The sequence below is a fragment of the Oncorhynchus tshawytscha genome, linkage group LG25 (genome assembly GCF_018296145.1).
Source record: "Oncorhynchus tshawytscha isolate Ot180627B linkage group LG25, Otsh_v2.0, whole genome shotgun sequence".
Taxonomy (NCBI): Eukaryota; Metazoa; Chordata; class Actinopteri; order Salmoniformes; family Salmonidae; genus Oncorhynchus; species Oncorhynchus tshawytscha.
Window position 1 is genome coordinate 30,411,530 of NC_056453.1, and position 12,632 is coordinate 30,424,161.

The 12,632-nt window shown below is 44.3% G+C and overlaps 1 protein-coding gene across 27 annotated transcripts in view; it reads right to left on the bottom strand.

The window, feature by feature from the left end:
• nrxn1a (neurexin 1a) overlaps positions 1-12,632 on the bottom strand; it is a 616,431-nt gene that overhangs the window by 23,856 nt on the left and 579,943 nt on the right. For 18 of the 27 annotated variants that reach the window (XM_042306230.1, XM_042306225.1, XM_042306218.1 and 15 more), the window contains one exon: positions 5,808-5,895. In XM_042306230.1, coding sequence (XP_042162164.1) covers positions 5,808-5,895 — 88 coding nt within the window. The remainder of the gene's footprint in view (positions 1-5,807; positions 5,896-12,632) is intronic. The other 9 variants (XM_042306235.1, XM_042306233.1, XM_042306223.1 and 6 more) reach the window with 1 other exon arrangement.

Sequence of the window (12,632 nt, forward strand, 5' to 3'; positions counted from 1 at the left end):
GTATTAGATCATTAGTATGTAGCCTAACAGACCAGTACTGGTACAACAGACTACACCAATACAGACAGATGGACAGCCTGGATGTACAAGAGACAGACAAACAGTAGTCTGAGAGTGCTGTGGGGTAGACATTCATTTAGTTCTGGCTTTATTACTGCATACAGATCGATACAGAGAGAGCTAAGGCCTTACGTCTGGACCTAGTAGTTCTCCCTTTCTGTCGATCCACTCGGTGCTCATTAGAAAAGCACCAGGGTCACCTGCTATCTGTGGCAAGGTGGGAAGATTCAATTCCAGGGTAATAGGAACATTATAAACATACACATTTTTACCACAGATTATCAGGAGAAATGTGGTTACACTGTATGTACAATATGCACTGTGTTTATGTAGCATAAGTTAACATTTAGCAATACTACGGTTAAAAAGCTGGATTCTAGTGTCGTCCAGAAGGTTTTACTGTATCTGTTAGTATGATTACAGAACTTGCATTTCACTTCTTAAGAAATGTAGATATTCTGCAATTCAATATGTGGTTTATTATCGTAAGATTGATAGTGCAAGTTGTGTCAGCAAGCGATATGTCAAAGCCTCCTTCCCTAGCAGCTGTACCAAAAAGTAAACAGAGAAATGCTTTCAATTTGTTTACAAATTGTCTACAGTACCTGGCATTGAGGTTAGAAGGTATTTTATGAGAAACATTTTCAAAATTACTTATTTTTGCTGGGATACTCTATGTTAGCACAAAGCTTTCAGAATGTAGCTATTATTGCTAGTCAAGCAACCCGATTTAGTTTTTTCACCTTTCAGAGTGAATCGGTACACATGGAGACTTATAGTCTGTCATTAAACAATTTGAGTTTTTCCACCTTTTAGTGTGAATCGGTAAACATGGTGTTAGTAAACGATTTTGTTTTTTCACCTTTCAGAGTGAATCGGTAAACATGGAGACTTATAAATCAAATCAAATCAAATTTTATTTGTCACATACACATGGTTAGCAGATGTTAATGCGAGTGTAGCGAAATGCTTGTGCTTCTAGTTCCGACAATGCAGTAATAACGAGCAGGTAATCTAACTAACAATTCCCCCCCAAAAAACTACTGTCATACACAGTGTAAGGGGATAAAGAATATGTACATAAGGATATATGAATGAGTGATGGTACAGAGCAGCATAGGCAAGATACAGTAGATGATATCGAGTACAGTATATACATATGAGATAAGTATGTAAACCAAGTGGCATAGTTAAAGTGGCTAGTGATACATGTATTACATAAGGATGCAGTCGATGATATAGAGTACAGTATCAACGTATGCATATGAGATGAACAATGTAGGGTAAGTAACATTATATAAGGTAGCATTGTTTAAAGTGGCTAGTGATATATTTACATCATTTCCCATCAATTCCCATGATTAAAGTGGCTGGAGTAGAGTCAGTGTCATTGACAGTGTGTTGGCAGTAGCCACTCAATGTTAGTGGTGGCTGTTTAACAGTCTGATGGCCTTGAGATAGAAGCTGTTTTTCAGTCTCTCGGTCCCAGCTTTGATGCACCTGTACTGACCTCGCCTTCTGGATGGCAGCGGGGTGAACAGGCAGTGGCTCGGGTGGTTGATGTCCTTGATGATCTTTATGGCCTTCCTGTAGCATCGGGTGGTGTAGGTGTCCTGGAGGGCAGGTAGTTTGCTCCCGGTGATGCGTTGTGCAGACCTCACTACCCTCTGGAGAGCCTTACGGTTGAGGGCGGTGCAGTTGCCATACCAGGCGGTGATACAGCCCGCCAGGATGCTCTCGATTGTGCATCTGTAGAAGTTTGTGAGTGCTTTTGGTGACAAGCCGAATTTCTTCAGCCTCCTGAGGTTGAAGAGGCGCTGCTGCGCCTTCCTCACGATGCTGTCTGTGTGAGTGGACCAATTCAGTTTGTCTGTGATGTGTATGCCGAGGAACTTAAAACTTGCTACCCTCTCCACTACTGTTCCATCGATGTGGATGGGGGGGTGTTCCCTCTGCTGTTTCCTGAGGTCCACAATCATCTCCTTAGTTTTGTTGACGTTGAGTGTGAGGTTATTTTCCTGACACCACACTCCGAGGGCCCTCACCTCCTCCCTGTAGGCCGTCTCGTCGTTGTTGGTAATCAAGCCTACCACTGTTGTGTCGTCCGCAAACTTGATGATTGAGTTGGAGGCGTGCATGGCCACGCAGTCGTGGGTGAACAGGGAGTACAGGAGAGGGCTCAGAACGCACCCTTGTGGGGCCCCAGTGTTGAGGATCAGCGGGGAGGAGATGTTGTTGCCTACCCTCACCACCTGGGGGCGGCCCGTCAGGAAGTCCAGTACCCAGTTGCACAGGGCGGGGTCGAGACCCAGGGTCTCGAGCTTGATGACGAGCTTGGAGGGTACTATGGTGTTGAATGCCGAGCTGTAGTCGATGAACAGCATTCTCACATAGGTATTCCTCTTGTCCAGATGGGTTAGGGCAGTGTGCAGTGTGGTTGAGATTGCATCGTCTGTGGACCTATTTGGGCGGTAAGCAAATTGGAGTGGGTCAAGGGTGTCAGGTAGGGTGGAGGTGATATGGTCCTTGACTAGTCTCTCAAAGCACTTCATGATGACGGATGTGAGTGCTACGGGGCGGTAGTCGTTTAGCTCAGTTACCTTAGCTTTCTTGGGAACAGGAACAATGGTGGCCCTCTTGAAGCATGTGGGAACAGCAGACTGGTATAGGGATTGATTGAGTCTGTCAGTAAATGCATCCTTGAACCTAAACTAGAAGGCGCTTGGCTGAAAATAGTTGGTTTTATCACAAGAGAGGCGAGAGTGTTGTTGTGTTGTCTCAGAGGACAGTTACTGTTAAGAGGGTGTTTGTTTGTTTGTTTGTTTGTTTTCCCGTGCGTGTCGTCTATTTGTGTGTGAGCGAGAGTATGGGAGATTGTGTGTGCGACTGTTTGTGTGTTTATGTGTTTTCCTAGGAGACAATACAAAAACAATGACAGCGCTCCACAAGATGTCATGTGTAATCAGCGCCTCCTAAACGCTGGCGTACGTGACACAACAGCATGCTAGTCCTACTGACTGGCTGTTATGAGTTTACTGTAATTCATTACATTTGGGACTCAACAAGCCTACAAGGGAAAAAAACATGTATTAGCTATACACACTTATAGTGGAACCAGAGACCGGTTTTCAAAACATCAGATGATTAGGATTATGTTTATTCAATATTGAATATATTCATACCTGTCCCAAATGAGATAATCCAAAAATGAATCAACTAGCTAGCTACTGAACAAGTGAAGTCAGAACAGCCTATCTACACTCATTGATATGATCTTTAGGAATCACTGTGGAGTATGATGATTACCATTAGGCATTATATTATTGTAGCCTTTACTTCTATGAATTGATATTTGACATATGTGGTGTTTATTTTTATTTTTATTTTTTATTTTTTATTTCACCTTTATTTAACCAGGTAGGCTAGTTGAGAACAAGTTCTCATTTGCAACTGCGACCTGGCCAAGATAAAGCATAGCAGTGTGAACAGACAACACAGAGTTACACATGGAGTAAACAATTAACAAGTCAATAACACAGTAGGAAAAAAAGGGGAGTCTATATACATTGTGTGCAAACGGCATGAGGAGGTAGGCAAATAATTACAATTTTGCAGATTAATAACACTGGAGTGATAAATGATCAGATGGTCATGTACAGGTAGAGATATTGGTGTGCAAAAGAGCAGAAAAGTAAATAAATAAAAACAGTATGGGGATGAGGTAGGTAAAAATGGATGGGCTATTTACCGATAGACTATGTACAGCTGCAGCGATCGGTTAACTGCTCAGACAGCAGATGTTTGAAGTTGGTGAGGGAGATAAAAGTCTCCAACTTCAGCGATTTTTGCAATTCGTTCCAGTCACAGGCAGCAGAGAACTGGAACGAAAGGCGGCCAAATGAGGTGTTGGCTTTAGGGATGATCAGTGAGATACACCTGCTGGAGCGCGTGCTACGGATGGGTGTTGCCATTGTGACCAGTGAACTGAGATAAGGCGGAGCTTTACCTAGCATGGACTTGTAGATGACCTGGAGCCAGTGGGTCTGGCGACGAATATGTAGCGAGGGCCAGCCGACTAGAGCATACAAGTCGCAGTGGTGGGTGGTATAAGGTGCTTTAGTGACAAAACGGTGTGAGGCAAGGTTGTGGGTCAAGTCCATTTCAATTCAGCCAATTAAAAAAGTAAACTGGAATAGAACTCCCAACATTGACTGAATCAAAACAGTGTTATAGTGACACACTAAACTTGAAACACTGCCTACAGTAGCTTCAATAAAGAGCCTTAAGAACCTTGGTGGTGAACTGACTATGAGTGTGATCGTGACACACAGAGAGACTGGTGGTACAGTGACAGACTGGTGGTACGGTGAGAGACTAGTGGTACGGTGAGAGACTGGTGGTACGGTGAGAGACTGGTGGTATGGTGAGAGACTGGTGGTACGGTGAGAGACTAGTGGTACGGTGAGAGACTGGTGGTACGGTGACAGACTGGTGGTATGGTGAGAGACTGGTGGTATGGTAAGAGACTGGTGCTATGGTGAGAGACTGATGGTACGGTGACAGACTGGTGGTACGGTGACAGACTGGTGGTATGGTGAGAGACTGGTGGTATGGTAAGAGACTGGTGCTATGGTGAGAGACTGATGGTACGGTGACAGACTGGTGGTACGGTGACAGACCGACAGAGAGACTGGTGATACGGTGAGAGACTGACAGAGAGACTGATGGTACGGCTGGAGACTGACAGAGAGACCGGTGGTATGGTGACAGACTGGTGGTACAAAAAGAGACTGGTGGTACAATGAGAGACTGGTGGTACGGTGAGAGACTGACGGAGAGACTGGTGGTACAGTTAGAGACTGACAGAGAGACTGGTGTTACGTTGACAGACTGGTGGTACGGTGATACACTGGCAGTACGGTGACAGACTGGCAGTATGGTGAGAGACTGGCGGTATGGTGAGAGACTGGCGGTACGGTGAGAGACTGGGGGTACGGTGAGAGACTGATGGTAGGGAAGAGACCAGCAGTACGGTGACAGACTGATGGTAGGGAAGAGACTAGCGGTACGGTGACAGACTGATGTTAGGGAAGAGACTAGCAGTACGTTGACAGACTGTCGGTACAGTGACAGACTGTCGGTACGGTGACAGACTGTCGGTACGGCGACAGACTGGCGGTTATGGTGAGAGACTGGCGGTTATGGTGAGAGACTGGCGGTACCGTGAGAGACTGGCGGTATGGTGAGAGACTGGCGGTATGGTGAGAGACTGGCAGTATGGTGAGAGACTGGCGGTACGGTGAGAGACTGGCGGTACAGTGAGAGACTGGTGGTAGGGAAGAGACTAGCTGTACGGTGACAGACTGGTGGTAGGGAAGAGACTAGCGGTACGGTGACAGACTGGTGGTAGGGAAGGGACTGGCGGTACGGTGACAGACTGGTGGTAGGGAAGGGACTGGCGGTACGGTGACAGACTGGTGGTAGGGAAGAGACTGGCATTACGGTGACAGACTGGTGGTAGGTAAGAGACTAGCAGTACGATGACAGACTGGTGGTAGGGAAGAGACTAGCGGTACGATGACAGACTGGTGGTAGGGAAGGGACTGGCGGTACGGTGACAGACTGGTGGTAGGGAAGGGACTGGCGGTACAGTGACAGACTGGTGGTAGGGAAGGGACTGGAGGAACAGTGAGAGACTGACTGACAGCGACACCCAGAGAGAAGAGGAATAAAAAGAGATGACTAACCTAACCCACCTGAGCTCGGCTCACAGGGATCAATGTCCTCGTCATCGCTCGGACACTCCGCAGATGCCACCAGCAGATCGTCCGTCGTCTGGAGGAAAGAGAGAGAAAAAGAGAGGGTTAGGAATGAGAGAAGGGGCAGTTTAACAGTATAATAATGAAGAACTTCAGCCAAACTGGTCATGAACGGTTTATACCCCGACATAGTATTAAAGGGATAGTGCGAGATTAAGCAGTTGTTTCTACTTACTCAGAGTCAGATGAACTCATGGATACTATTTTAGCATGCTAGCTGTATCAGTAGACTTCCAGTCATTGTTCTAACTATGTTTAGCATTGGTTCCAAAACTACCTCTATCTTCCTTCATACTGGACACAGACACATAAAAATGGAATCATCTGACTCAAACAGAGAAATAGAGTGATGAGGAATAGAGAGAGAGAGAGAGGAGAGGAGAGACATTTTAACAGTAAACTGAGATAGATTTCTGTTCCAATCCACACTTCCAAACCCATCACACTATCAATACCCTAGAATCTAAAGGGTTTGATTGAAGAAATCAAGAGAGAAAGACGGATTAGAATGGAACCCTGGAAACTCATACTGCTTAGCTGGGGGATCAAATACAGTTGTAGTCAGCTAGCGGTCACAAAAGCAGCTGCTGCAATACACTGCTACCCAGGCGACACCACTGTCCTAACAGAAATGAGATTTGATTATCGAGGAACAATAGATAGTAAAGTTCACAGCAATTGTCAACTCAAACTAAGCTCATACTGAGGAACAGCCAGTGTGCTGAAACAAATAGCCCTCCAAGGGATTGTTTAGTGCCATCACCAAACACCACTGACATTTAGAGGGCACAGACTGGTGGCAGCTTAAAAAAAAGATTGGAAAGCCCAAAGAGCAAACCTGTGATTGGCTGTGAAAGAAAGTCTACAAAATCATTATATATTTTAGGTGTCATTTCCTTTTACCGTCTGTTTGACTCAATAGAGATTTGACAAAGTCAAGCAATGTTAAGAACGAACTTGGTGGAAAAGGTTGGGATGTAATACACTGTTCCTATACTCTATGTTCAACCCTCAAGACTTACTGCATCCCTCACCCTAGGTTCAACACCCTAGGTCCCACACCCAAGGTCTCACACCCAAGGTCCCACACCCTAGGTTCAACACCCTAGGTCCCACACCCAAGGTCCCACACCCAAGGTCCCACACTGTAGGTTCCACACCGTAGGTCCCTCTCACCCTAGCAGACTAAACCAAAGACAACAGCACTGACTCTCAGGGAAATCAGGAGAAAAGGGCAAACAAAAAATAGACGACTATCGCCGGGTAGAAAGTGAAAAGTGGTGTAAAAGGTGTAAAACATTATGCTGCAAAGTTATTTTATGGTCTTGCCCGGGGCGTCTGATCAAACCACTGCAGTAAAGGTTGTTTCATTTGAGGCATAGCAGGCAGGCAGCATGGTTAGACAGCAGTGGGCTCTAAAGGAGTGTGTGTGTGAGTTTGTGTGTGTGAATTCAGACCATGACTTTTTCCATAATGTTGTTACGTTACAGCCTTATTCTAAAATTGATTAAATTCATGTTTTTCCTGATCAATCTACACACAATACCCCATAACAACAAAGTGAAAACAGTTTGACATTTTTGCAAATGTATTACAAATAAAAAACAGAAATATGTATTCATACTTTGCTATGAGACTCAAAATTGAGCTCAGGTGCATCCTGTTTCCATTGATCATCATTGAAATGTTTCTACAACTTGATTGGAGTCCACCTGTTGAAAATTCAATTGATTGGACATGATTTGGAAATAAACACATCTGTTTATATAAGGTCCCACAGTTGACAGTGCATGTCAGAGCAAAAACCAAGCCATGAGGTCGAATGAATTTTCCCTAGAGCTCAGAGACAGGATTGTGTCGAGGCACAGATCTGGGGAAGGGTACAAACATGACTGCAGCATTGAAGGTCACCCAGAACACAGTGGCCTCCATCATTCTTAAATGGAAGAAGTTTGGCACAACGAAGACTCTTCCTAGAGCTGGCTGCCTGACCAAACTGAGCAATTGGGGGAGAAGAGCCCTAGTCAGAGAGGTGATCAAGAACCCGATGGTCACACTGACAGAGCTCCAGAGTTCCTCTGTGTAGATGGAAGAAACTTCCAGAAGGACAACCATCTTTACAGCACTCCACCAATCAGGCCTTTATAGTAAAGTGGCCAGACAGAAGCCACTCCTCAGTAAAAGGAACATGACAGCCCGCTTGTTTGCCAAAGGGCACCTAACGGATTTTTAGACCATGAGAAACAAGTTTCCCTTGTCTGATGAAACCAAGTGCAAACTCTTTGGCTTGAATGGCAAGCATCACATTTGGAGGAAAACAGGCCAATATCATCCCTACGGTGAAGCATGGTGGTGGCAGAATCATGCTCTGGGGATGTTTTTCAGGGACTGGGAGACTAATCAGGATCAAGGGAAAGAAGAACGGAGCAAAGTACAGAGAGATCCTTAATGAAAACCTGCTCCAGAGCGCTCAGGACCTCAGACTGGGGCAAAGGTTCACCTTCCAACAGGGCAACGACAGCATAGCCAAGACAATGCAGGAATGGCTTCAGGACAAGTCTCTGAATGTCCTTGAGTGGCCCAGTCAGAGCCCGCACTTGAACCCGATCAAACATCTCTGGAGAGACATGAAAATAGCGGTGCAGCAACGCTCCCCATCCAACCTGGCAGAGCTTGAGAGGAGCTGCAGAGAAGAATGGGAGAAACTCCCCAAATACAGGTGTGCCAAGCTTGTAGTGTCGTACCCATGAAGACTTGATGCTGTAATCACTGCCAAAGGTGCTTCAGGTATTCAAGTATTGAGTAAAGGGTCTGAATACTTTTCTAAATGTGATATTTATGTATCTTTTATTTGAGAAATTCGCAAACATTTCTAAATACCTGTTTTGGCTTTGTCATTATAGGGTATTGTGTGTAGATTGATGAGGAAAAAACACTATTTAATTCATTTTAGAATAAGGCTGTAACGTAACAAAATGTAGAAAAAGTGAAGTGGTCTGAATACTTTCAGAATGCACTGTATGTGTGTGTACAGTATGTGTGTGTGTCTGTATATGTGTGTGTACAGTATGTATGTGTACAGTATGTGTGTATGTGTCTGCGTGTGTGCGTGTGTACAGTATGTGTGTGTGTGTCTGTATGTGTGCGTGTGTTGGCGTATATATGCGCGCGTGTGTGCGTGCGCATATGACAGCACAAGGCTCACAGCAGGCTCTGTCTACAGTTCCTCGTTTTAATGTACTGTTTGTCTCTTACAGAACCCTGTTTAGGTAGGTTTACCTGCAGGGTTAGCCTTGGGCTGTGGATGTGGTAGAGGCTTCTGCTTATTGGTTCTCTGTACACCTGCCATTTGACAAGCTAGTTAGATATCAAGGTTCCACCTACTTCAACGGTATTCAGGTTGTTGTGATACCAACTACCAAATCAGATCCAAAGCAATACAGAGCACTGCTATGAAGTGAATGAATATGTGAAAGTATAAAAAAAGAATGGATTGAACATAGGATTTCAATGCTGGTTGTTAATCTAGAAATGTTCTCTTTAGGTTATACATGACAATAGGAACCGAACACAGCTGGTTAGATTAGCATCGATCTATGCCTAGCAAATTACAGGTGTTGCCATCGATCACTGTCCAATTCTCTTCCATAATGTGTTTTCTTTGTCACTGTAATGTAATTTATAACATATCAAACATGACCTCACCCCATGTCTTCAAGTCAAGTAGTAGATCAGACCTGTCGGAAATAGATAAACAAACTATGTTCATAAAATCTTTAAGTAGCTAGGAGACCAGACCAGACGAATATAGATCAACAAACCATGTTCATGCGATCGTTCAGTAGCTAGCAGACCAGACGAATATAGATCAACAAACCATGTTCATACGATCGTTCAGTAGCTAGCAGACCAGACCAGACGAATATAGATCAACAAACCATGTTCATACGATCGTTCAGTAGCTAGCAGACCAGACCAGATGAATATAGATCAACAAACCATGTTCATACGATCTTTCAGTAGCTAGCAGACCAGACCAGACGAATATAGATCAACAAACCATGTTCATAAGATCTTTCAGTAGCTAGCAGACCAGACCAGACGAATATAGATCAACAAACCATGTTCATAAGATCTTTCAGTAGCTAGCAGATCCAGACACATACACTGTAGATCAGTGGAGGCTGCTGAGGGGAGAACAGCTCATAATAATGGCTGGAATGGAGCGAATGGAATGGCATCAAACACATGGAAACCATATGTTTTATGTATTTGATACCCGGTGGTGTGTTATTCCAGTCCTTGAGGGCCTGATTGGTGTCACAGTTTTGCCCCAGCCCAAGCTAACACACCTAAAGATCACCTAATCATGATCTTCAGTGATTAATCAGCTGTGTTTGCTAGGGAAGGAGAAACAGTGTGACACCAATCAGGCCCTGGAGGACTGGAGTTGCCCACCCCTGCATTACACTGATTCCTCTCCAGTAATTACCATGAACCCGTCCTCCCCAATTAAGGTGCCACCATCCTCCTGTGCTGTAGATCAAGATGAGCCAACCCTGCTCTGCTTAGAGCGTTGTGGCAGAGAAAGAGTTTAAGTTTTTGGTATATTTGAGCTTGATGATTTCTTTGTCTAATGTCATCCATAACATTTCTAACATGACCTAACGCACAAGTCTTCAAGTAGCTAGCAGAACTGCTCAGAGGTTTGTGGCAGAGAGAAAAAGGAGAGGCCCAGGTTGTTTAGTTTTTTAGTACATCTGTTCTCGGTGAGGCTCGGTGAGGCCTGCCTGGGAAAGTCGTCCAAATGTAAATTTAATTTGCTGTGCATGAGTCTGATATACAGTGTCGTCCCAGAGTCAGCCTGGCCAGATGGCAGAGCCAGCGGATCAAGGGAATGCCACATTCATCACCGGGGCGATGTGATTTGTTTTTCCTGGCGGGGGATTCCTGACACTCCCCCTCCTGCAGCTACACTGAGTAGGAACCGACAGACAGAGATCAATACATCTTTCTTTCTTTCTGTTGTTCTCTCTCTCTTTCATTCTCTCTCTCTCTTTCTGTCTTTCTTTCTGCTGTTCTTTCTTTCTGTTGTTCTCTCTCTCTCTCTCAACCTCTCTGTTTCTGTCCTTCTCTCTATTTCTGTCTCTCTATCTATTGCTGTCTCTGTGTATTTCTCTCTCTCGTTCTCTCTCTCTCTGCTCTCTTTGTGTTTCTCTCTCTCTCACCGTGTTTCTCTCTCTCTTTCTGTTGTTCTCGCTCTTTCTTTCATTCACTCTTTCTTTCTGTCGTTCTCGTTCTCTTTCCCTCTCTCTCTTTCTCTTTCTCTCTGTTTCTGTCTCTGGCTCTCTGTTTCTGTCTCTTTCTTTCTTTCTTTCTCTCTCTCTCTCTCTCTCTCTCTCTCCCTCTCTCTCTCAATGTCTGTATTTATCTCTCTCTCTTTCTCTCTCTCTTCCTCCTACATAAATTATGCCTCATATGAGGATAATCATGTACATTGTACTTCATGGGTGTATGACCAGATGAACAGGCATGTAATATATGTTACATGTAATATTGTACTGTAAATATCACATCTCAGTTTTCATCTCCAGTAGTGACAGGGACAGTCTCAAAGCACTGAATGTCAAAGCACTGACAACCATCAGCCAGTGATGGTGTTGAAAATATATAGTATGTAGTTTTCCTACCATACGACACATCTGAACCAAATCAACCAATCTTTGACCCCATCTTATTTAAAGCATTAACCTTGGGCTCTCATACATACATATCTTACACCTGAGACAGAGGTAAGCCCGTAAAACAAACCATAAATGAATGCACATGCCACTTGGCACAGGTATGCCAGGTCGGATTAGTGTGTAGGTCAACATTTTGATGCGGCGTTGACCCAGTCGAAATCCAATAACATTACAGATTCATGGTGTGACCTCTCTCGCGCTCTGATTCTCTCTCTCAGAGATCTGTTTCCAATGGCAATCTAATGCTGGCTATGTGAGGGGCTTACAAACAAAATGTGTGTCACTACTGGGATGAAAACAGTGACAGCCTCAGCCTAACTTCAGTCCCATGCTATGAAGAAATATATTCATATATTTAGATGGCAGCGCGAGGACATAATATACAATTCTATTTTTTTTTACACCATAATGATCATCTGATAATTGGAGGGTGCAATATACTCTCTCCACCTTTCACCACATTACCATGCCAACAGCATTGTACCCCAGTCAAACACACTCTAGCAGACAAGCATTGGAGCAGCCAGGTAGTCGTCCATTCATCTCTAGTGTTTCCAAAGTGCTGAAAGTAAGGCCTTGGGGCAGGATGGGGCTCGTTAATATTGTGCTGTAGCCTAAAGTGCTGAAGGAAGCCATGTTCTAGCGTAGTTTAGTGCAGTGTGGGTACTGTACAGATACTCATCATTAATCTGATCTCAGCTATAGGCTTTGCTTGGGGCAGATGCAAACATGTCCCAGACACTGTTGGCCAATTACACAAACAAGAAGTACTAAGGACGTTTCAGGGTAACACATTACTTAACCAACAGGTAGAGTACAACAGATTAGTCAATGAATACTGACAAATATTCAGCAGCATGACAGTACTAGTGGTAGCTGGTGGTAGCTCACTCCACCAGTGCTTGTGAAAAGTAGAATATAACTGGAACATACTGCAAATTGGAAGGGAGATGCAAAAAAAGATATATATGCCATCTCTCTGAATAGTTGTCATTTAGTCAGATATTAC